Source organism: Strongylocentrotus purpuratus, unplaced genomic scaffold (assembly GCF_000002235.5).
Source record: "Strongylocentrotus purpuratus isolate Spur 01 unplaced genomic scaffold, Spur_5.0 spur5_scaffold_15, whole genome shotgun sequence".
NCBI classification, from domain to species: Eukaryota; Metazoa; Echinodermata; class Echinoidea; order Camarodonta; family Strongylocentrotidae; genus Strongylocentrotus; species Strongylocentrotus purpuratus.
Window position 1 is genome coordinate 1,368,369 of NW_022145600.1, and position 24,821 is coordinate 1,393,189.

Below are 24,821 nucleotides of genomic sequence, written 5' to 3' on the forward strand. Positions count from 1 at the left end.
GTTTTCCAAGAGGCAATTAAAGGGGGCGGCACAGGCGGCACAGGCGGCACAGGCGGCACAGGCGGCCACTTTACAAAGTCAACCTAATATATTGACGTTTCAGTTTAGTCATTTTGAAGCTGTCCTCAATTTTACCTCGCAAAACATCTTCAAAGTGTTGGGAGCTCAAAAAATGTGTGGGTGAAATTTCCCCTAAATTGTATAAAAGTGTGAGAGGGTGTAAGTTTAGCACAAATTTCTGCTAGGATTTTCAAAACAAATGTGTTTGAAGACGAATATTGATGAAAGAATACATAATTGAGGTTTTCTGCGTACAACAGTAAACCCAAATATGACTTTCTGTGATCAATATCCGTCTTCAAACCTATTTGATGTGAAAATCCTTGCAGAAGTTTGTGTTAAATGACATTCACTTTCTTACACCTCATTGCCACTGTACATAAAATTATTTAAGTAAATTTGGGGCAAATTTGGGGCTCCCAACACTTTATATAGAGGGGGTTTTATAAGTTAGGAAGTCAACCAAATAAATATTTTGGAAGAGAGGTGAAAAGTGGATGCATGTATTTCACAAACATTTGGTCAGGAGGAGGGGGGGGGGGGGGGGGGGGGGGGAGGGGGGGGGGAGGGGGGGGGGGGGGTTGGTGACTCACAATGCACACATGACATACAGCCTATATCACCACTGGAAATAAGCTGTCGAGCTCATTTCGTGGCGGGTTATCCAGTTCAAGCTGACTTAATATTTTGATCTGCTATTCTTGTATATTGTTGTATATTGGACCCTTTGCGAATAAAAACCAATCAATCAATCAATCAACACATGTCCCCCACTCCCCTAGCTCAGCTATGGGTCCATGCATGGTAACCAATTGAATATAGTCCCTTGTTCAGATTTGCCCCCCCCCCCCTGACCCCCACCTCAATAGTCCGAATCTGAACAAGATCTATTCGAACCATAGAGATCTTATTAAGTATATATCTCTATGATTCGAACGTATCACTCCTGCCTGTTCTTTTTTTTTGGGGGGGGGGGTGTTTTATTTTGTCATCGTCCGGAAGAGGTGAATATGGACTTTTAGATTTGCACAACGACAATGTGGATTGCTTACGGTCGACGTCCTTTTAATGCACTGCCTTGAATGCAATGGACGTCACACGTATCAGTCCACGCAAATCTAAAAGTTCTAGAATACATAACACAAAAGTTGAAAGGCTCCTTATTTGTGGTCAGTGGGCATGGGATCACGGGTGCACGGCCAGCTAGCCGTACGGTAAATGTACGCAGAGCTGAGCTAGCTAGAGAGAGTGCAGTAGGCGTCGGTCATACATGTATTTCACCATTTGCAGTCAAGAAGAAGACATTAAAAACCTCAAGCTAGCTCGTGCTCGCGTCATTAGTTTCAGTCATGGATTCCCTGTTTGGTGGTAATATTCAGGTGAGAAGCGGTATAGAAAATAAGAAATAACACACGAGTCTAGGACTTACATGCAATTTTTTTGAATCCAATGCAAGTACCTTGCAACAGTATGATGAAAATGATGATCAAATTACAATAAATTGTAATTATTGTACCGAAAAGCAATTCTTTGATATGGTCTGTGGTTCAGAGAGTAATGAACTTGCTTTAATTCACTTGAATATACGTAGTATGTGTAAGAATTTTGAAAATTTCAGTGTTTTCACCAAGCGTATATCAGGATTCACAGCAATAGGTGTTTCTGAGACCTGGTTTCCTTCTGAATTCGATACTAGCTTATATTTAATTCCTGGTTATAATTTGGTTTCTAATAATAGACGAGATAAAAGAGGTGGAGGGGTGGCTTTATACATTCCATCTGTGATGGATTACCAAATATGTCATGAGCTTACCATTATGAATGATGTGTTAGAAACTATATTTGTTGATGTTTTCATACCAGGAAAACGTAATGTTGTTTTAGGTGTCGTTTATAGGCCGCCACAAAGTAATCTAAATCTCTTTATAGATGAGGTACACAATATTTTGTCAAATCCATTACTTAATAACAAGACAATTTTTCTCATGGGTGATTATAATCTGAACCTGCTCACTTGCGATGGAAATAGCTGTATTGATGACTTTTTGAACCTGTTGGTGTCCTTTTCCTTGATGCCTTTGATCACTAAACCTACAAGAGTGTCTGAAAATTCCTCTACTCTCATTGACAATATCTTCACTAATTTGCAACCCTTTCCTGATGCTGGCATCATAATTTCTGACCTATCGGACCATTTTCCTATTTATGCCAAGATGCCATTGAGCAAACCCTCTTTCATTACTAGGCAAAATAAACATGCCCGTAGGAGCAATCCCGAAAATATTGCAAAGCTTAAGGAAGCCCTAATTGCAACTGACTGGAGTGATGTTTTACTTGATCAAAATGTTGATAGCTCTTTTGAAAACTTCTTTCGAAAATTTATATTGCTGTATGATGAGAATATACCTATATGTAAAAGAGATAGTGGAAATCACAAGAAGATCCCCCGAATGCCATGGATTACAAGATCGCTATTGAAATCGATCAATAAGAAAAATAAGCTATATTATAAATACAAGACAACTAAATCAGAACAGTCACGCTTGAATTACACCAGATATCGGAACACTTTAACTACAACATTACGTGTTTCAAAGAAAAATTACTATTCCACTCAGTTTCAGGCAACCTTGAATGATATAAAAGGAACATGGAAGGTAATCAAAAATATTTTTAAAAGCAACAGTAAAACATCCAGCATAAGATCTCTGCAAATTGATGGAGAATTAGTAGATGATACAAAATCTATTGTTGAAAAGTTCAATAATTATTTTGTAGTATCGGTCCGAATTTGTCGGAGGGTATTCCAAATTGTGATAAATCATTCCATGACTTCTTGAAAGAACCTAACCAGCAAAGTTTGTTTTTAATGCCAACAAATGAAGTAGAAGTACTCAGTATAATACATTTTTTGAAGATTGGAAAAAGCCCAGGCTGTGATACTATCTCCAACAGTCTAGTTAAAAACTTAGCAGTAGAAATCGTACAGCCATTAGTGCATATATTTAATCTGTCACTGACAAATGGCATTGTACCCAGGGAGATGAAAGTGGCAAAGGTTGTCCCAATTTTTAAGAAGGGTGACCCAAAACTATTGACGAACTACCGACCCATTTCCCTATTAACATCTTTCTCTAAAATTCTTGAAAAACTTATCTATGTGAGAACTGTAAAGTTTCTCAATTCAAGTAAAATGTTTTCCAACTTTCAATTTGGCTTCCGTGAGAAACATACTACCACCCATGCTATACTGCACTTTATCAATAAAGTTTCTTATGCTATGGACAACCACATGCACACACTTGGAATATTCTTGGATTACTCTAAGGCATTTGATACAGTAGACCACAAAATATTGTTATGTAAATTATCCCATTACGGGGTCAGGGGTGCTGCCCTGGATTGGTTCAGGAGCTATTTAGCTGACAGACAGCAATTCGTATCCATAAATGGTTTTGATTCAGAGTTACAAAATGTCAGCTGTGGAGTCCCACAGGGATCACTTCTTGGTCCTCTTTTATTTATTCTTTATATAAATGATTTTCAATATTCTTCTGATGTATTATCCTTTATTTTGTTTGCAGATGATTCAAGCATATTTTTTTCACACAAAGATGCACAAGTTCTTGTGCAAACAGTTAACTCAGAGTTGCGCAATATTACCTCATGGATTCATGCTAATAAACTGTCTCTTAATCTTACAAAAACCAATTATATGATATATAGCAATTCGCTCAAGATGTTGCCCGGCGACATTATGTTCAACGGTGTTCTGATAGACAGGGTAACATCAACTAAATTTTTAGGTCTTTATATCGACGAACAATTGAAGTGGAAAACTCATGTAAATAATCTATGCAAAATATTATCAAGGAATACTGGTGTAATTCGTAGGTTGAAGTCTACTCTTCCTAAAAGCATATTACTTATCTTGTATTCAACTTTAATTCTACCTTATATTAATTATGGTGTGCTTGCTTGGGGCAAATCTCTAATAACACAATTAGATAAAATATTCTTGGCTCAAAAGAGGGTAATAAGAACAATCTGTAATGCTGACTTTCGTGCTCATACAAATCCTCTTTTTTATCACCATAGGATTTTAAAGGTAGAAGATATTTATTATATGCAATTGGGTTCCTTAATGTATGATCTCAACTCAGGTGTACTGCCACTGGCATTAGCCAAGATTTTCAAGAGAAACAATCAAATTCACAATTATGCCACAAGAGGTGCTTCTGCATTCCACTTACCCCATGCAAGGACAAAGTTTACTCTCAACACTTTAGTTTGCACTGGACCAAGGTTTTGGAACACTCTTGACTCAAGCATTAGCCATTCTGTCAGTATATCTGTCTTCAAACGTAAACTGAAATTGTACTTATTGAATAATTACTTAGTTGTTTCTTAATCTGTAGTGTCGTGATTTATATTTGAACTTAATCCATTCCCCAATTTACTACTGTATAGCAACTGCCGACTTACCTTTTCCTTTTTCTTTCCTTTCTCGCCTGTAGCTAGCTTTCAGTTTACAGTGAAAGTATTTTTTTTTCTTTCTCCCCCCACTCGAGCTCTCCCTCTCTTTCCCACTCCCGCCCTTCTCTTCATTTCTATATCCCACATCATTATCACTCTTATCTCCCCCTTTTGTACATAGTCTCTTCTCCCCACCCTTTTTTATTACTCAGTTAAACCATGTGTATAATCATATGGTTATTGTTTATAGTTATTTGTTTTAGTACTTTAGCGCCTTTGACGAACATTTCATTTATTAATCTATTATATAACCAGGCTGTTCTTGTTGTTTATGTTATTGTTTTTGAGGGACCTGACCTCTACAAGCTAAGCTTTAATTAGGTCTCCTCGTCTTTTCTTCTTTTGTTTTCTCATGTAAATGCATTGTGTGAACTTTATTCTTATAAGTGTTTCCTCTTATATACTTTGCATGTTATACATTTGTTAAATTGTATTACATTTATGTTGGAAGAAAGACAAATAAACTTGAACTTGAACTTAGAAATAGAAGTTAAAGAGCCAGGGTAGGGTTTAATCAGTCATCATACGTTCCGGTGTCGCGTACGCCGGGAGTTCGGGGTGCTAAAGGGTCAACGGTTGTCCGGGGTACTGCGAGTCCGGTCCTTGGGGCTTGGCTAGTGTGCTAGCGTGCTAGTCAGGGCTTTGTCCGCCGCTTGATCTTGATGATTATGATACAGGGGTTGCATGAATAGAAACATATTTGCAATAATAATATATTAAGGTTTGTACATGCAAAAAAGGTGGGGGAGGGGGGGGGGGGGGTGGGTCGTGAAATTCAGTTTTCAGGATAGATCCTAGATCTAGATCTACCCCTTATTTCCTTAATTGTTGGGAGCTTTTCGTGTATTTGGGCCTTTCCTCCCTTTTTTGCCTGATCAGACCCATTTTCTATATTTGATGTTCCTTTTTGTTTGTACGTGTTTTTGTTATTTTTTTTGTATTGTCCCATTTTTTTCGTTAATTAGATCCCCACTTTTGCGAAATCCTGGAGCTGCCCTATAGAAGGATCTTTTTCCCTCCCTCCAACTTTTAATTAAGAAGATGTCTGAACTATCAAAGAGGTGAAAGTGCAGTAAAGATTTTTTTTGTTAAAGATGAAACTCTTAAGGGGTAAAAAACATTGAGATAAAGGAATTGAGAGAGAGAGAGAGAGAGAAAAGGTGGAAAGAAAGAAAGTGGGGAAGGAGAGAGAGAAAATTCTCCAAATTGCATTTGCAAGTGAATAGAAGGGTTCAGGGCAAAGGTTAATGGGAAAACTTTGTTATGATTGTCAAGCCAAATGATATTGATTGAGTGCTTCTAGGAAGCTTAGTGAAATATGGTGGTTCGAAAAGACTCGTCTGGAATGCAAAATTGGAAATCAAGAGTTTATCACACGGAAGTAGAACCACATTTTTAGGATATGGAGCTGGTACTGGTAAAAGATGGTAGCTAAATTGTCATTCAATTGTGTAAAAATAGCAATTTTAATTAACAAACATCACTTCTTTTATGCTCTTTGTGTTTTTGGACACGTCTTTTTGTGGCCATACATTTCGTTGAGCTACTTTATGTTCCATTAAAATCTTAAAACTTGCTATAGGTTTCCCAATCACCACGATTTCACTCCTACTTTTTAGGTGCCAGATAAAAATGTCAGCGGTTAAAATGTCTGAGGTAAAAAAGCTGGAGTTTTAAATGCCAGAGGGGAAAACATAGATTTGGCAATAGAATAAAAACAGTGTAGGCTTATATTCTATTATTATTATCAAAATAATGCAAGACCCGGAAGCTGGGACATCCCCCCCCCCCTTGAAGTTAGACCTGGAAGCTTGGCAGCTGGAGACGGCTTTCTTCCAGAAGCTTTGTTATTCAAGGTATTCAAGGTATTCAAAAGGAATCAAACAATTTTTTTTTTTTTTTTTTTTTTTTTTTTGGGGGGGGGGTTTTAGTCCCGCTTTACCTTCTTCTTAGAATCAAGCCTGGTTCATACAGTACCTGAAGAAAATTAAGCATTATAACCTTAAAGGTAAAGACCAGTATTGGAAACGCCCCAATTTCAAAAAAATGAAATGGAAGCTCTCATTACCAATCATGTGAAGGAATATGTTTTGACTAATACATGATGATAAAAAATTTGCCGGGAAACCGCATACTAATTCATATATTTGGTAAATTTGTTTCTCTCATGGTCTGTGAGAGATATAGGGAAGTCCCATATATATCTTTCTGTGTATAGTGCTTGTAACTTTACGAAGAATGGGCCAAATTTCTTATCATTTTGATGATTCCAGAACCTTGCAGATGCTAGATGCTAGATGATCAACCTTTTCTGATCGATTCCACAAAGTTTCTTTCACAATGCAATCGCATGACCATAACTGGTCTTTACCTTTAAAAGATCACTGCACTTACCTTTCACCTAACCATATGGGAAGGGGGGGGGGGGGGGGGGAGGGGGAGGGGGAGGGGTAGGGGGTTTGGGTGTCAAACAGGTCCTTGGGACCAATTTGCAACAATAATTGAAAAAGAAAATCTCAGATTTGGAAGTGGGTTGTACCATGAATACGAAGTTTGAATGGGAATAACTGTAGACACGAATGACTTTATCATGTACTTATACATCTCCAGGGTAGGGAAAAAAGTTAAGGCCAGGGTAAGTCAACAGAGGAAATCCAGGGTTGGAATTAATTATGGGTTGATACTAAAATTAGTTCCAGATGATTTATGATTGTTCAAATGAAGTGAGGCATCACATGTTGATATGCTCCCAATCATTAATAACCAGATAGCTGCATGGGTTTGCGTTTGCTAGGTTCTTCTGCAGCACAATGTAGTCTTTATAGACTGTCAGATTTCTTTGGAGGTTGGGGTTCGTTCCACCTGACTGCTGAGATTTACAAGGTGCGTCCAGGTTCTAGAGTGTTCATCAAGACCCTCCCCCCCCCATCTGCATGATAGTTGTGTAAAAAAATAAATGCAAAAAGGTCGAAGACCCAATGAGCATTTTCAAAAGCATTGGGATAATTTCAAAGTTGAAGTTTCTTCTACCCCATGCAACCTCATTCTTAGTATATAATATGCTAGTACTCCCATACATATTGCAACATCGTATGGGCTAATTGCGGTTCAACTAAAATCAATTTTATGTTTAAATTACAAAAGAGGGCTATCCGTATTTGTACAGGATCACATTATTTGGCTCACACTGACCCCTTATTCTTTAAACTTAGAACACTAAAATTGTTTGTTTTAATACTATTCAATTAGCAGTTATCATGTTAAAGTATACTTATAAACAACTTCCACCATTTTAGTTTCAATTGTTCTGTTCATTCCTGCCCCACTCAAATATCTAGAAATTTCCATCTAACAAACCCAAAATTATTATTGACACACAAATCCATTACACATTGTGGTCCGGATATTTGAGAAAAAAATTCCTGACAACATCAAAACTTCAACCCTCTATTCCTTGAAAGCCACACTTAAACAAAAAATAACACAATCGTATGTACCAAACGCTCGAAATTAATATTAATAGCTTTGCCGGAAACCATGATTTATTATTCCTTTTACTCAACTGCCGTCTCCTGCACTCACACCTGCAATTGCACTGCACCGTCTTGATCACTAGGTTTTACCAGGAGAGTTTTGTTGCTAAATTTTTTTAAATTATTTTTTCACGAGGCAGCCATCCATTTCCAGCCTAACCGCTCCCGGTGGCGGTCTCCTGCGTTCTTCAATTTATCTCTTTAGTTCAATGAAAAATATATACAAATATCCATTATACTTTTTTGTATGCTTTGTATTATGGTTATGTATAATATTATCAAACATGATTTGATATGTACATGTATACATGATTTGAAAATGTATTAACATGTATTTGTTATTTGAACGCATAAATAAAATCAATAAAAAAATAAAAAAAACAATAACCAGAACTCATTAATTAGTTTACCAGAGATAACTTGCTCACTGCTCCCTTTGTTTTTTGTTTGTTTTTGTTTTCTGTTCTTTTTGGGGCTGGTGCAAATCTCAATATCAGTAAATATGAAAACAGTTTAGGACTGTAATTGTCTTGGGACACTTTCTTCTTTGGTTACAGGTGGTCAAGGCTGATATTGAGCCTTTGATATCAACAGCCCACGACAGACTCACCAATGAGGATAATGACTGGAACCCTGTCAAAGGCAACATGAATGGTCCGTCATCAGGTAACCAGCCCCTCCACAATGAGGGAATGGACAGACAGTATGGTACAACAACACCAACGAGCCCAAGAACGAGATTAGCTAGTGAACAGGGAAGCAGGAGTAAATTGTCGGGGGCCATCGCAAGGTACGAATCCAGAAATAACAGTAGGGACGAAGATGGGGACGATGATGCTGTACTGGTACTTGATGGAAGAGAACACTCAGGAGGACAAGTTGAAACTCCGGTCGGGGAGAATGGAAGTCAGGACAGGGAAGATGGAGAGCGCAATATATTGGACGAAGATGCTATTGCCACGGTTACCAGTGATGCATGTTCTGAGATTGTGCATTCAGATGTTGAAGATATTTCACAATGTGGCTGGTTTGGATACTCCCCTCCTTTCGTTCAGGTGAAATTGTTATTTATCTTACTCTCAGTAAAAGTATGGCATAAAGGGAGGGGGTATGGAAATGTATGCTGTTGTGGTCATACTTTTCTCCCTCTCCACAAAGATCTTCAACAAGCTTTTCCATTTATCTTCTGTTGACAAATTTAACTTCCTATTTAAATGCGGGGAAGCTTCAAGGGAGAGATTTCCTAAGGAAGAGTTGTTGCTTGTAGATCAGCTGCGTGATATAAGAAATAAGAAAGAAAAAGAGTTTCCTTTTCTTTGACACATTTCTTTTCTGTGACAGATTTTCAACAACCCCAGGGGCTTTCTCTTCTTCGTATGTACGCTGTCCTTGATCCAGGGAATGACTGCCTTTGGTCTAGTCTACATCAGTATCACCACCCTTGAACATCGCTTCAGCCTGGACAGCTTCAAGAGTAGCTTCATCTCCAGCGCCTACGATGTCTCCGCACTCTCTGTCTCCCTCCTAGTCACCTACCTTGGTGAGCAGGGCAACAAGCCCAGATGGATCGGCGTCGGTTCCGCCATCTTCAGCCTCGGATCGGTGATATTTGCGCTCCCGCATTTCCTGACGGGGCTCTACGATGCGGGCGAATCGCCGAATCTCTTGTGTCAAAGGCCTCCCGACAACATGACTAGGTTGGACAGTTGCGACGGTAGCGGTGGTGCCGAATCGGATTTGGCTGTTTTTTACTGGGTATTTATCTTAGCACAGGTACTGCACGGAATCGGAGTGTCGCCCCTCTATACGTTGGGCATAACATATATGGATGAGAACTTGCATGCTAAGGATTTTGGATTCTACTTAGGTAAGAATTCTATTTGAAATAAATATGTTTTTCCTGCTATTTGTTCATCAATGACTTCTGTTTTCAGGTGATATTGCTTACTGCATTAGAAATATATATGTGTCTAGATTTTGCAAGACATACACATATCTTTTGTTTTGCATTGCATCGTGTAGAAAATCTGAAATTCTGGAAAGCTAAAATGAAAATGAATTAATTCTAACAAAAAATATCTTCACCCCCACCTTCGTTGCAGTCTGCTCGAATGTGGAAGCTGTACCATAATTCTTTCCTAAATATCTTCGTTTCCGTTCAAAACAAACATGGGTACCCATGTTTATTGTTGAGGTTAGTTTCCCCCCTAATTTGGGAATGAAACATGCGAGTTAAAACCCCACAATTGACTCCTGAAAGACTACAAGTATATAATAAATGTTTTTAGACCTTATATTTTTGGTACAGAAAATATAACCCCTTTGGAAATACATGTGTAACCCCCTTCAGTGATTCCAAAAAATATTCAAGTCATGTATGTGTATAATGTTGAACACCAGAGCATTTTGCATAATGTTGTTTATTTTGTTTCTCTTACCAGGTATCTTCAATGCTATGAGTGCAGCTGGACCAGCCCTGGGTTACGCACTGGGAGGAGTCTACCTCCGGGTCTATACAGACTTTCATGTAACGGACAGGTAAGGAAACAATTATCAATCTTATAATCGTTCTTATTTTCTATCTTTTAAAATAATATATTTATACCAGTTATGATGTAAAAATAAATGAATTAAATACATTCTGTAGCCCCCCCCCCCCAAAAAAAAGTGTGCTTATTTCCTGTAATTTGACACCACATTTTAACTTATTCAAACTAAAACAATTTAAAGGAATGCACTCTGAGATTTAATTGGTTCTAATCTTAAAAAGGGGCAAAAACAGAAAAATTATAGAAAAAGATCACCGAATGCTTGATCAAGATCAGATAAACATAAGAGTTTATGAATGTATACCAGTGCTATTTTTCAATTTACCCAAGCACTTTTGAAGCTTTTGAGCACTAAATCGCTCACCGCTCACATGAATCTTATTTCGCTGGTTAGGGTAGGGTAAGGGTATTGATGTAACATTCCAACCATTGGTCAACAACAAAAATTGATGATTGTTGTCTACTTTCCCTTATTTCCAAATGTTATTCTTTTATTTGTGTGTCTTCTTCTATAGTGCTTTAGTATCCCTAGCAACCCGACGTGGGTTGGGGCTTGGTGGTTAGGGTTCCTCGTCAATGGCAGTCTTCTGTTCATCATCTCTGTTCTCATGCTCGGCTATCCTAAAGCATTGCCTGGTGAGTACACTGTTTGATGTAAGGATACCGTGTAAGCAGATATTTTTGTGGGCGTCTTATTTTTCGTGAATTTCGTGAATCACTCATTGATTGCAAAGGTAACAACACACAAACATATTTCCATCAAGTAATGTCGCATGTCAAAATCACTTAAGTATAAAGCCCTATCCCATGCCTCACATGTATGGGGCCTGTAGGATGAGTCGTCAAGGGGTCATGTAGCACATATCGATTTGCGTAATGCAGACGAGACCGCCGAGAACTTTCCCTTGTTCGTTTTCCTAACAGTTTTTATAACACTACAGTCTATTGGGGGACATGAGTATTGTAAAACTGGTCACTCAAAGATTTTTTATTTTTTGAGGCACTTCAAGATCATTTTAAAGCTCAATTTTGTCAGGCATAGACACTGATAACACGGGCCATGGATCTCGGATTTAGAGATTTAGTTAAATGATGCCTTTAAATTCAGCTTGCTAAATACGAGGAGGTGTTTCTTCAAGGCCTGTACCCCTCAGAATACTCATCAGCAATAGTAAACGTAATGCGACTTTTGTCATTCTAAAGGCCATGATCTCAACGTTGTCAGCTCTCAATACAGATGTAGATATAATGTACAAGTACAGGAAGTGGGTGACACACGTAGGATACTGAACAAATTAAATCTGTCAGGTTTGCTGCTGGATTTTCCAAAAATAAGCATCAAGTAGCACTACTACCATCACAAATACTTGTCCTTTAGAATATTGTGTAACATAAGTTGTTAGAGATTTATGAAAATGTCCATTACTTGTAAACGTCATCTTTAAATTACTAGTTGAATCAAACTGTCCGGATAAATGTGTCTGTCCTAACGTCATGCGACGTGTTTGCTGATGACTCATTCGCATCAATCCCCTCCTTGTTCGTAGAGTTTCATCTAAAGTCACTGAGATTATTGCCCTAATTTCTTTCTTTTTAAAGGGAAAGTCCACCCCCAAAATAAGTTTGTTTCGATAGAGGCAGAATAATAAGAAAATCAGGTGAGTGAAAGTTTGAGCAAATTCTGAATGAAAATAAGAAAGTTATGAATTATTGAAGTTGTGATCAATCAAATACAAATTGGCAACTCTGTGACTTATTATACTAGCTCTCCTTCATTTGCTTTGTGCATAATATTCCATAAAATCATGTTTTCTTCGTTATTGATGACGGAATATATATTTGTTCCTTGCAGGGGGAGTATAGAAACATATTTGCAATTATTATATTTAGAGTGCATGTATGGTTGAAATTTTTCTTGAGGGAAAATGAAAATTTTAGATTTTTTTAGTACTGAGCAAATGGAAGTTGAGCTCGCATGATACGTCATAGAGTTGCCAATTTGTGTTTGATTGATCACAACTTCAAAAATCCTAACTTCCTTATTTTTAATCGGGATTTGCTCAAACTTTCACTGACTTGTTTCTCTCATTTTTCTACTCCTATTAAAACTAACTTAATTTCAGGGTGGACTTCCCCTTTAAACAACTGCAGCTAAATAAATATTCCAACAAGTAAACAAAATTCTTTTATTTTTTCAGGTCTGTTGTATGGGATTTGGAATGATAAAAAGGGAAACAATTATTTATAGTTCTGTGATTGTATGTACCGGTAGTCATCTGTTAACATGGGTTTGACTTCCCATCTGGACTTTTGCCCTCTTTCACAATATGTATTCATATTGAAAAGAATGAATGTTCCATAGTGCGTGCTTTTGAGACAATGTTTGTGAGCTGCTCTATAAACTAGAAGGAAAGACCTGCTCAATTGAAATAGACCTCTGGCGCCTGGCACTTTGGGATACAGTCTCACTATCAGCTACTTTATTGGCATGCAGGGCCTTCAATGTAGCAGGATGTGTTACCCACAGGTACATATAAATTAGGTGCATGGGTACTTATTATTAAACAATGTCAGATTTTACTATCAAATGACAGAATACATACATGTATATGTACTGAACCTTGCATTTCCTGGAGAATATATATATATATATATATATATATATATATATATATATATATATAATTTTCTTTTTTTCTCCTTCTTCTTCTTCTGTCGACCAGATTGTCATTTTAAATATATTGTAGCTTTAAGTGCATATGCGGGGACTCACCCCACTAATTCACCTAACCAAAAAAGAAAGAAAGAAAATGACCAGAAAACTTCAGAAACAGTCCAAATGAATGAGATGTTACCCCCTTTGCCTCGCACACCAAAAAACGGTCCCCTCATGAGAGAGAAATAATGATAAAAAATAAAAAAAACATCAGGTAAAAGAAGTCAAGAGACAGATGGTTGCATCATACAACAGTTTTGGAATTAATTGCATTTATTGTAGCCTATGCTCTGCTGTATGCCCTTTTATTCATGCCTCTTGCACAATGGTAATTATGATAATCAGTGATGATTGTAATTCATTTTGCACAATTTCTATGAACTCAACTCAACTGCACAATATAATGTAACAGAACATAGGAGAAATTACACTTAATAAAATAAAACAAAGTTGTCAGTAGTCTGAAAAGGATATTCAATAAGCTCTGATGTTTGATATAAACATGGATCGTAATAAAGCATGGCTAGGAAAAATGTTAATGAAAATAAAAAATGTTGATGAAAATAAAAGATTCTTAAGCTTTGAAACATGCTTACAGTACCTTTAATAGATAGAGGGAGAGAGATTGTTTCAGACTTTGGGTGCAGTACTAACAAAAACAGAGTCTCCTAGTAGAGGTGTCCAGTTGGTTGATTTGTTGGTTTGTTTTACCTGACTGCTGAGGAAAGATGCGTTTGCTTGTAATTAATCAAGCAGGGGACCAACGACTTTAACTCCTCTCCGAGGGACTTGATAAGGCCTAAAATAAAAACTTGTTGTATTGCCCTTTGCGACCGACCCAAAAATCTGAAAAATCTATGGTCGGCATTTTAAAAAAGTTTTTTTTTTAAAACCATTTTTTAGATTTTTTAAAATTAATGAATACAAAATAGGTATTTTGTTCAAACATTAAAAACTGAAAAATATTGGCCCAAAGAGGGCGACAAAATTAAAAAAAAAAAAATCTTTTTTGACCGACCGATCCATGTTTTGGCACCTAAAGGGCAATACAACAATTTGTTTTTAGGCCTAATGAGGATAAACTAAATGCCTTTAAAATACCAAAGGGCACTAGAGCTTCGAATTGGTTTCGAACCCGGGACCTCCTATTTACGAGACCACTGCTCTACCACTGAGCAATGGTTTGATTGCTTGACCGGAGATGAGGTGGTGGGTTGGAGCTCCAGGGCAGCACTCGTAAGTGACCTTTGCCTTGACAAAACATTTATCTGCATTTGCCAATCTCCACCCAGGAGTTAAATGTGTACTGTTAGGAAGAAAGGCCTTGAATGCTGGCTGTGAGCCCCAGAATAGGTAGCCTATGGAGAGGCAGGATATTACGGGAGTGCCTTGAACACCTAATGAGCGGAGATAAGTGCTTAAAAAATATCAATTAAAAAAAACTGTTAAATGAATGTGATTGCTGTCTTATAATTAAGAATTTTGTGCACTCATATATTTCTTAAAGGATCAAAAGAAATTGCCAGCAAGAGAAAGAGCGAAGTACAGCGGGGCCAGGAGTTTGAGTCTGGTCAAGGCTGGAAGAAGCGTCTGCAGGCCTTTCCGAGGGCCGTTCTCAACCTCATCACCAATATTCCTTTCATATGTGTGTGCTTCTTCGTCACATGTCAATGGTTCTATGCTTCTGGACTGTCTGTGTTTGGGCCTAAGTACATGGAATCTCAGATGAATATCTCCTCTAGTGGTGCAGCATTCTATGTGGGTAAGTATACAATTTAGTTTTCATATTGACTTTTTTTCCCAATAGACATGAAGATTGAAAATTGAACTTTACCGACTTTGCTACCACTGCTGTACATGTACATGTACAGTATGTATATTCAATTGCACGATCTTTCGGTGAAGGTGTACATAGAGCGATTTCTGGTTCCTGGACCCCGGTATCATCACACATGCCATGCAGTGGTTGATGCACTGTGGGACATGGGTGTTGACAAATCGGGACATTGTGACCAGCAGATGGCAGTATATTTAAATCTGAAGCAGTGCCAGTAGAATACCCTGCCTTTAAAATAAAGTTGAGTTCTGGTCATGCGATTGCATTGTGAAAGAAACGGTGTGGAATCGATCAGAAAAGGTTGATCATCTAGCATATAAGAATTTGTGTGTATTGCAAGGTTCTGGAATCATCAAAATGATAAGAAATTTGGCCAAGTAATATGAAGGCATTTGAAGAGCCATGCTTTTCAGGGAACATGTCTTATATTATGTTCTTCCACACTTGCATAACAAGAATGATAATGCTCACAAATTATTTTTCACCTCTTCCCAGAACTCAACCTTCTCTTTAAGTCAGGGCAGTTTCATTCATAACAAATGTTTGCAAACTTCATTGCACAGACAAAGGGGTTAAAAACAATTTTCAATTCCTAGAAGTTCATTCGTTCAGAGGCCTGACAGGCCCTGGATGGCTTTAACTTCTCTCCAATGACCTGGTAATAAGGGTTAATGCCTTTAATACCAAAGGGCACGAGCGTATCAACTTGTTCTGGGACCCTGGATTACTGGACCACTACTCTGCTGCTGAGCCAATACGCATCCCTATCGTGGCCGAGTGGTTTGAGGTGCTTGACTGGAGATGCAAAGGTCGAGGGTTCGAATCCTGACACGGCACTGATATCCTTTGGCAAGATATTAACCTGCACTTGCTACTCTCCACCCAGGTGTTAAATGGGTACCCGGTAGGATGCGACCGTCAAACAGTTTTTGAGCATCAAGTAACGCCTGGCTGGAATGCTCCCCAGGGAGTGGAGATTGTGCACACAGTGTGTGCGGGCAAGCACTGAATCCAATGACTGGGGTGATAGTATATATAGTGCTTTAGAGACATTGTATTAAGCGCTATATAATATAAGCGGAATATTATTATTATAGCAATGAATACAGTAATCCTATTTCCTCAATGTCTCAACTCTCTAGGTCTCCTGACGATGGCTGGCACGGGGACAGGTGCCTTGATCGGAGGCTGGATCATCAAGAGATTTGACCTCAAGTTCAAAGGTCTCATTGGGTTTGCCATGGCATGTGCCGTAGGATGTCTTGGAGCTTCCTGTGCTTTCTTGCTGAAGTGTCCCAACGTTCCCCTGGCTGGTGTGACAGTGCCCTACATAAATAGGTGATTTCTCTAGTCATGTTGATATTGATATTGATTGTTTATAGAATTAGTGCTTTGCCTAAATTACTCCTTTATCAATCAGATATTGAAATGAAAATCGCCAAATAAGTTCATGTAATTCCATGTTTTACCTAAATAACTACTTTTAAATGAGATAGTAAAATGAAAATCACAAAAATATGTTCATGTAATTCCACAAATATGTCTTTTTGCACCGATGCTGTACCTGAATAATATGTTGGATAAATCAGATTAAATTAATATTTCCACAATTATTTTGGATATGTTTTCATAAAGCATTCTCTTACTAAAACCTCTTGACTCAATGAATAATCAAGCTGTAATTTATGATCAAATTTATCACTATAAAATGTAAACAAAAATATATGTATGTATAATTTAAAACCTTCACAAGATCATCTAAAAGGGTTGAATGCATATCATATTCATGGATTTGTACCTTTTTTTTTGACGTACATAGCTATTCAATTTTTACTTCACAAATCCAAGATTATGAAAAGGAAAGATGACAGTTTATTAAGTATTGATCATGATAATGTTGTTGCGGCCAGTGCTTAAATTTTTATTCACCAGACTCTGAAAAATAAACTATTTTGCAACAGTTCAGGAGCAGCAAAACATTTAGGCCACATTTGTAATCACAGCGATGATCTATTAGTTTAGAGAATGCGTTTCAATCTTGTGACTCTCTCCTCATCAATGTTTATGTTTACCTCACATGCTCTTTGATACCGCAGCTCTCAAGAACTTCAATCGCATCTCAATATTACAGCTATGTGTAACATAGAATGTAGCTGTGGTAGAAGTTTTGATCCAGTGTGTGGCAGTGACAAGGTCCTCTACTACTCGGCTTGCCACGCCGGCTGTTCAGAACAGTCGGACGGCGATGAAGTCTTGGTAAATAACAACATATCGAGGGGTCAGTGACACAAAGACGTAACTCCATTTTGGTCATTTTTAGAAAAAGTGGTTCATGTGTCACTGAGCACTTGGGCCTTAAGGAGTTAAGTCTTTTTTTCACTAACCATTGACTTCAATGGGGGGGGGGGGGGGTTGGGTGGAGTTAAGTCTTTGTGTTTCCTGGAAAACCCACATTTTTCTGAACAGTTTGATATCAAATACTCATTTTGGCAAAATATGGAGTTACATCTTTGTGTCACTGAACCCACAATATTAACAGCGATGTTCATTGGGTTTATTTTCTGTTGTACTTGAAGATATATTGTGTTAGCTTATAGGTGAATTACTGAATCAGTCGAAACTAACACTACACTCAAGACTACAAATAAATGAAATTTACACATTGTGTAGATTGTTAACAGCACAGTAGAGAATATCTGTATAGTAGCTGTGCTTTATAAATTGATGTAGTAATTATTAGGATTAGTATGCCTCCATTTTCATAACTGATGTTGAGCTTTACTTGCGTATAACTTCCTTAAACATGGCTCCTACCTTTGACGATCAAGCTACCTCTTCTCCATTTTTCACCGCAGTACACGGACTGTTCTTGCATCAGGAACAGCTCTAGTCCTGGACCTGGTTCTGCCGAGCCTGGAAAGTGTTACATCTTCTGCAGATCTAAATGGCCGTTCTTTCTGGTAATGTTCCTGCTTCTCACCTTCGGTGGGATGGTGCTGGTGCCAGTATGGACAGCTACAATACGGTCTGTATCCTTGACGGGGGGGGGGGGGGGGGGGGGGGGGGGGGGGGGGGGCGTCTTTTTTTAACCTAACCTTGACTCCCTATCGCTTCATTTGATTGGCTCAATAGGAACCATACGTCATGCGCTAGTCATAAATATTCATGATACGCACGCACACAGAATTTGATGCGAAAATTTATCAAATAAAGAGATTTCATACAAAAATTACAAGTGCAAAGCTATGTTTACTTAAAATGAATGACATTGCGATCAAATCGGGTGGCTTACCGTAAACGAATGACTAGCCAGGTCATAAATTGTCCATAATCATTGGGACATACTGGTTATGTCCAGAATCTGGTCGATTTAATTTTACCAACGCAAATATTCATATATTCAAATATTAATATGCAGCGCAGGATGGCTAGGTTAGGTTTAAAAATATCGCTGACGGGGCACAAGAAATGTCTTATTTAATGAGGACTATGTCTTGTATTCTTGAAACGTGTGTAAAGTCGGTCTGCCATATTTTTGAAGTGCCAAATAATACCCTCTTCAAAATTGTTCAACTAAATGAATATACGGTGTGATTACTTGTTACAGAATTTTTACAGTAAATATTAACACAACAGGGGGGGGGGGGCTGCAGCTCTTTTGATCTGCACTGAAGATCTTGAAATGACTGATATTCAAGCTCCCGTCATCTTGCATTCAGACAATGAGTTGTTACTCCTCTTTTCTCATCCTATCTAGTATATTTGTACAACATTAAAGGGCTTTACATGGATACAAAATGCACTTTTAAACAGTGGATGTCACTTTAGCAAAATGTCTTGAAAGTATATTTATTCCAGAAATATGACCTTCTTGTAAAAGCTTTGCCTATAGGTGTTTAGCTTTATACAATTATGTATATTACTGTACTCATTGTTGAATTAATCATGATGGTAATATGAGCAGAAATGATTGGCACATCATCGTGTGACATTATTTTAACCCAAACCAGAAGGAATTCTCATCACAAGGAAAATAGAAATAGATCTTCAATTACACATGCTTACTACATAGTGTTACATAAATTTTGTTTTAAAGCTTTCTTTGCTGAATGTGCTTTTTTTCTTTCAGATGTGTGCCCCATTCACAGAGGACATTTGCTCTAGGGTTGCAGAGTTTATTGTACAGTGCATTAGGTGAGTGCGTAATTCTTTCTGGTGAAAATTGCACTTTTTGTGCAATGTTTATTAACTGGAAAATAGTCGGAAGTGGTGAGTGTGGGGGGGGGGGGGGTTTAGTTAATCACCCGTAACATTGAATCTGCTTGATTTGTAATTAGTATGATATGATTTGATAAATAGAGGTGTCGTGGTCAGGTGGATACGTCGTCGGACTGTGGATCACAAGGTTTGTGGTTTGAGTCCTGCCGCTGCACTTAGGTCCTTTGGCAATACATTATGCCACATTTGTCACATTCCACCCGGGTGCTAAATGGCTTTCAATCGGAAGGGATTGCTTGAATACTGTGAGCACCCAAAATGGTAGCCTAGAAGATCCAAGGTAATATTGGAGCGCCTTGAGCACCTTGTGTGTTGGATATGTGCCCTATAAAAGAGATACCCCAGTTTATTATTGACTCCACTGATACAAGGAGTGTTTTAGCATTTTCCCAAAAGACAATATACAGCTTTACATGCAAGTAGGATTTGATAAACTAAACTAATACTAGAGCTTTTAGCATATTCTCACAAGACTTTATTCTTTGTGAAATATGCTTAACTTCATGATACTAACATGTGACCTTGAAAGGCGGATGGGGATCGCAGATGAAAAAAGCCCCCAAATCACTAAAAAAGTTGCCATTAAGCAAAAGAAGACAACTGTTCTAAAATTTAAAATTGGTCTACAGAGGTTTAACAAATTTTGTTGTGTGTTGAAAAAGAAAGGCTGAAATGGGTCTTAACTTTTGTGCTTTAGGTTTAAACAAGATATTTTGAAGGGATGAAGGGGGGGGGGGGGGGTCCAACCTCCTCTTGCAGCGTCCATGTGAGGCTTATCAAATATAAAAAATGATTTAGAAAGGCATTTCTCATTTACTCCTCCACATTGCACCATATAGGAACTATCCCAGGACCCGTTGTTCTTGGTCTTCTTATTGACAAGTCCTGCTTGCTGTGGGAGGATTCCTGCGATGGGTCCAGGACCTGCTGGCTATACCAGAACTCGGAGCTGTCCCTGGTCTTCTTCTTCATCACCCTCCTGGCCAACGTTGGTGGACTGATATTCCTTCTGGGGGCGCTGCTCAGTTACAGGACGCCCGACGGGAGAGGAGGTGCCGACGGGGGGAAGTATGATAAGCTGGAGAATGAAGATAATACTAACAGTTTATGATCACAGTTTCTCACCAACTTTGCGCGATGCCATCCCAGGATCAGCGTGTGAGGGCAGTATCAAGGAAACTATGTTAGAAAAAAGAGATGGGCGCTGCTCAGTTACAGGACGATGCTCTATGACCAAAGTGACCGTACCCTGTTTCCACCCGCTTTGCAGGATGTTCTTCCATCGTATTGTTGCTGGACCAAGATCAGCTTGTGAGGGCAGTATTGTGAAAACTATGTTAGAAAGAAGATGAATTGAGATGAATACCTATCGGAAATGAAAAATGAAATAGATGAATTTTATAGATCAATGGAAGGCTTATAGGCCATAGAGTACAAAAATATCAATCATTTGCTATTTGAGTGTTTGACAAAGGAGTAACAGCTCTTTGAAAATTCTAAATCTTTAGCTTTGAAAATTGAAATTGGTTGACCTAAAAACTAGCTATTGACTTTACACATATTCACAATGACTTCACAATGACTTTACAATAAGTAAGCACAGCTTATTGCTTCAGCTATCTACAGGCGTGCTGATCAGGTGTGTCGCCACCGTAACTGCAGCAAATTCGACCCCCGTTGTCCCGTAATTTGGAGGGGTGCTGAAAATGAGGTTGAAATATGCTTTTGTGCAATACTGAAATGGAAAATATTTGTTATTCCTTTTTATTTGTATTCAACGTTCATTCAGCTCTCCATTGATATAAGGTTGTATTTTAATCGGATAGGGGTTGTAAGATGTGTAGCAATTCTTTGATTTACCTAGGAGTGCTCTGTGTGTTTAGAGTATGTAACACATGACTGTTCCATGTTTTTAAAATTAATCGCCAACAATAAGATTTGTACACAATTACCAGATTTTCATTAGCCAAGTAAAATGTAGATTGTGAGTTACAACTATTTATATCATTTCAAAGAGGCTCCTTCGTAAAATACCAAGGAATGTAAGGTATAATTTAGGCACACCTTGAGAACGAAAATAAGTACACATACAGGGGGGTGTTTCCCAAAGATCCTAAATTGGACTTAACAATTATGGAAAGCCATTAGCATCTTGAAAATATTTTGTAAACGTTATTTTAAAAGGCATGAAATGTCGATTCAAGTCAGTCGTATTTTCTATTATCAAGGAGAATTCATGTTCTTGATGTGGAATTTATGAAAAGTCTAAAATACTTTAATATTTGCTTTTGAATATATTTCATTTTAAGGCTACAAATGGCTCTCCATAATGTTTAAGTGCAACTTAGATATAACTACGACTTTGGATCTTTGTGAAACATCCCCTGGTGTACTTTTAATATATAAATTGTAAATATGAACACCCAATGCTTGTTTATTAATGGGATATTTTAGCTAAAAGACCCCTTTTGTTTACTGCCACAGTCTGCGGACAAAAACAAATGAAGAAAAGACCCATTTGTTTTGTATGATCGTGAACAGTTACATTTACATATTTTGATGGTGAATGTACACCTTGGGTAATTCACATTTATTGGTATATGTTGATAATGATGGATTGGATTTATGTACAAAGAAAGGTCAGAAAGGAAGTTGTGTAAATTTGCTGATTCAAATGCTCAATGTTTGTTTAGTGTACTCTAATTTTATTTACCATGACAACAGAAACAAAAAAAACTTGTCATCAGGAATTTATGTTTTTCTTGGTACTGAATCTTGTCTTTCAAACAAATTGTTTGTTTTCTCTTATTTGCATACAGGGTAAGCTTGAATATAGCATTGGAAAACTTTGTCTAATATGTAACTTTTGAATATTAAAAATTATATGGTGGTTTTTCAGTTAAATAAATATTATCATTCAGATCCTCTTTACTTATATGAATTAGAACATTGCCTTTCTTTCAAAAAAAATACCGGTACTCAAAATTTCATTTTGTAATCTGTTCTTTGGTAATAATTTTAGTGCAAAACTTACAGTTATTGGCACAAAGAAAATATGTGACTCCTTATGTGATTTGAAATGGAACTTGCTTTGATAAGTGAGGCACGTGCTGAAAATTGAACCTTTAGATTTCAAGTGATGTTCTCTTCGGCTTTATCACAGTAGTAAGGCTGGCAATATGCTTAAATGAGAGGATTGTTTGATGAGAGTAGAAGAAGCCAGTGCACTTGCAAAAAATCTATTTATTAACATATATATGCTCCATCACTGCCTTTTTATATATATATATATATATATATATATATATGTAATTATATTGCCTTTCTTCAAAACAGTCAAGAATATCAACATTTGTTGGATACCCCTGAATATGAGGAATAAACTCTCTTTGGGCTTTTTAAGTGTATGAGCATTGAAGATCAGGTGACATTAAATGTACTTCTATTCGTGCTTATCTTTTCAATTTTTTGTTTTATTGCTGCTATTGCTGTTGATGTATTCAGGCTGTGAATGGTTTATGCTTTTCCCACAAGCTACGTGTACATGAGAGAATATATACTCTATACAAAAGTTATATAATCAGGCTGATCTTTATAGCATACAAGTTCATGTACAGAGTAAGAATTATATATCTTGTTAGAGATGAGACAGTACTCTTATTTATTGCATTGTTTTGTATCGCTAAATAACCTTGAATTTGCTGAATTTACAAATAATTCTTGCAATTATCTGTTTTTAATGTCTGTCAATAACTTTGACTCTTTAAGCCTGTATGAACTAGTTTGGAGAGTAGGGATTAGACCTCCCTGCATGGTCACTGACAGGTGGTTATCTTATCAAATCAGCTCTCACTTAACAATAGAAAAAGGACATCATGGGGGACCAACTTGTACCGATTAGGCATTATTTGCTATATAGAGGGCGCAAGTAGCTACAAGTAGTGCAGTCCCGCTTTAAAGGTTGTTCATAGTCATTTTAATGCTCCTGTTTCTATCTCTATCCTCTCTCCATTTATACTTCTTTCTCTTGTCTTCCGTTTATCTCTCTTTCATTTTTTCTCAATCTACTTTTCTTTTTCTGTAACTCTCTGTTTCCTTCTTGTGAATCTCTTAATCTTCCATTCACCAATTTTTGTCTGTGATGGCTGTTTTACTCTAATGTGCAATAATTACATTGTTATTTGATTAAAAAGAATATACAATATTACATGTATATGTAACCCAAAATATAAATCCATTAAATTTTACTTAAGTTATATCATGCAACATATATTTAATGATTGAGCAATTTAAAAAATGAATTTATCAATGAGTGTTTAGTTTTGATTGAAAGCATTGCAGAATGCCATATTTAAAATGTGATTTCCACATGGATAAGAGCGGGAATTTTAAGTTTCTTTATGCAATTTTGTATTAACCACTATTTGGAATAAGATTATCTTTTTAAGAATGTGAAATGATGCATTTACCTTTCATGTACTATGGCAATCAAATCCTCCAAGTAATATTTAACAGAAAATCAAGTTATGAAATTTATCAACTGATATATTGATATAAATAATATGACTGATATGTTTAATTTTAACTATGTAGTAATTTTGTATAGGTAATGAAAAAAGGGGAAAGAAGATATTCACTCTGTACGTGCCACACAAAAGTAATAACCTTACCGTGCTTAACTGCGTTTATTATGGATAGAAATACCAAAGGCTACAAGATTAATAAACTGTTCCAGTGCAAGTTTAAATATTATTATGTAAATGTTCTTTGGAAATGTTCATTGTAACTCATGTTCATTTCAGTTGTTAACTGCCAGACACGAAGATCTTAATAAAATTCATTTATCTATCTATCTATCTATCATCTATCTGAATCTATTCCAGTGTTAAAAAGGTTGTCATTCCGCCAATCACGACCGGAAACGATTAATTTTGCGAAGCCATTGTGCTGCAAAAAGGAATATAATAATAATAATAATAACTTTTATTTACCCAGGGGTAGCCACTTCAGTTATGAAACTGTTTTTCCAGCGGGCCCTGCATAACATAATATGTTATTACTACCCTTCCTCCAATCTAATATGCTGAGCGCCTAGCTAGAAGGCAGAAGGTCCCATTGTTATAAGTCTTTGGTATGACTCGGCCGGGGTTCGAACCCACGACCTCCCGTTCATGAGGCGGGCGCTCTAACGACTGAGCCACCATGCCATCCTTGCATCAATGAGTGCCTATGCAAGCTTAACATGTGGCAAACAAGCTACCGTGCAGAGAGGTGAAGAAAGCAACCAAAGGGCAAAATGATATGTTTCAAAC

At 37.4% G+C, this 24,821-nt stretch overlaps 1 protein-coding gene across 1 annotated transcript; it reads left to right on the forward strand.

Moving 5' to 3' along the window:
- The first annotated feature begins 1,333 nt into the window (after positions 1–1,333).
- Positions 1,334–20,881, forward strand: LOC581658 (solute carrier organic anion transporter family member 4A1). The gene is made up of 12 exons (XM_030986390.1): positions 1,334–1,439; positions 8,687–9,184; positions 9,471–9,996; positions 10,571–10,667; positions 10,986–11,073; positions 11,194–11,314; positions 14,902–15,156; positions 16,374–16,569; positions 17,328–17,487; positions 18,087–18,256; positions 19,361–19,425; positions 20,349–20,881. Exons 1-12 carry the CDS (start codon positions 1,410–1,412, stop codon positions 20,618–20,620), a joined length of 2,478 nt encoding a protein of 825 aa, XP_030842250.1. The 5' UTR covers positions 1,334–1,409; the 3' UTR covers positions 20,621–20,881.
- Positions 20,882–24,821: the final 3,940 nt, after the last annotated feature.

What these genes read in the sequence shown, in the direction of transcription:
- LOC581658 (XM_030986390.1), top strand. Translation starts at nt 1,410, where the DNA reads ATGGATTCCCTGTTTGGTGGTAATATTCAG. An exon ending in TGGTGCAGCATTCTATGTGG is followed by an intron (nt 15,157 to 16,373) that starts GTAAGTATACAA and finishes TCAACTCTCTAG; the next exon opens with GTCTCCTGACGATGGCTGGC. An exon ending in GTATGGACAGCTACAATACG is followed by an intron (nt 18,257 to 19,360) that starts GTCTGTATCCTT and finishes TTTTTCTTTCAG; the next exon opens with ATGTGTGCCCCATTCACAGA.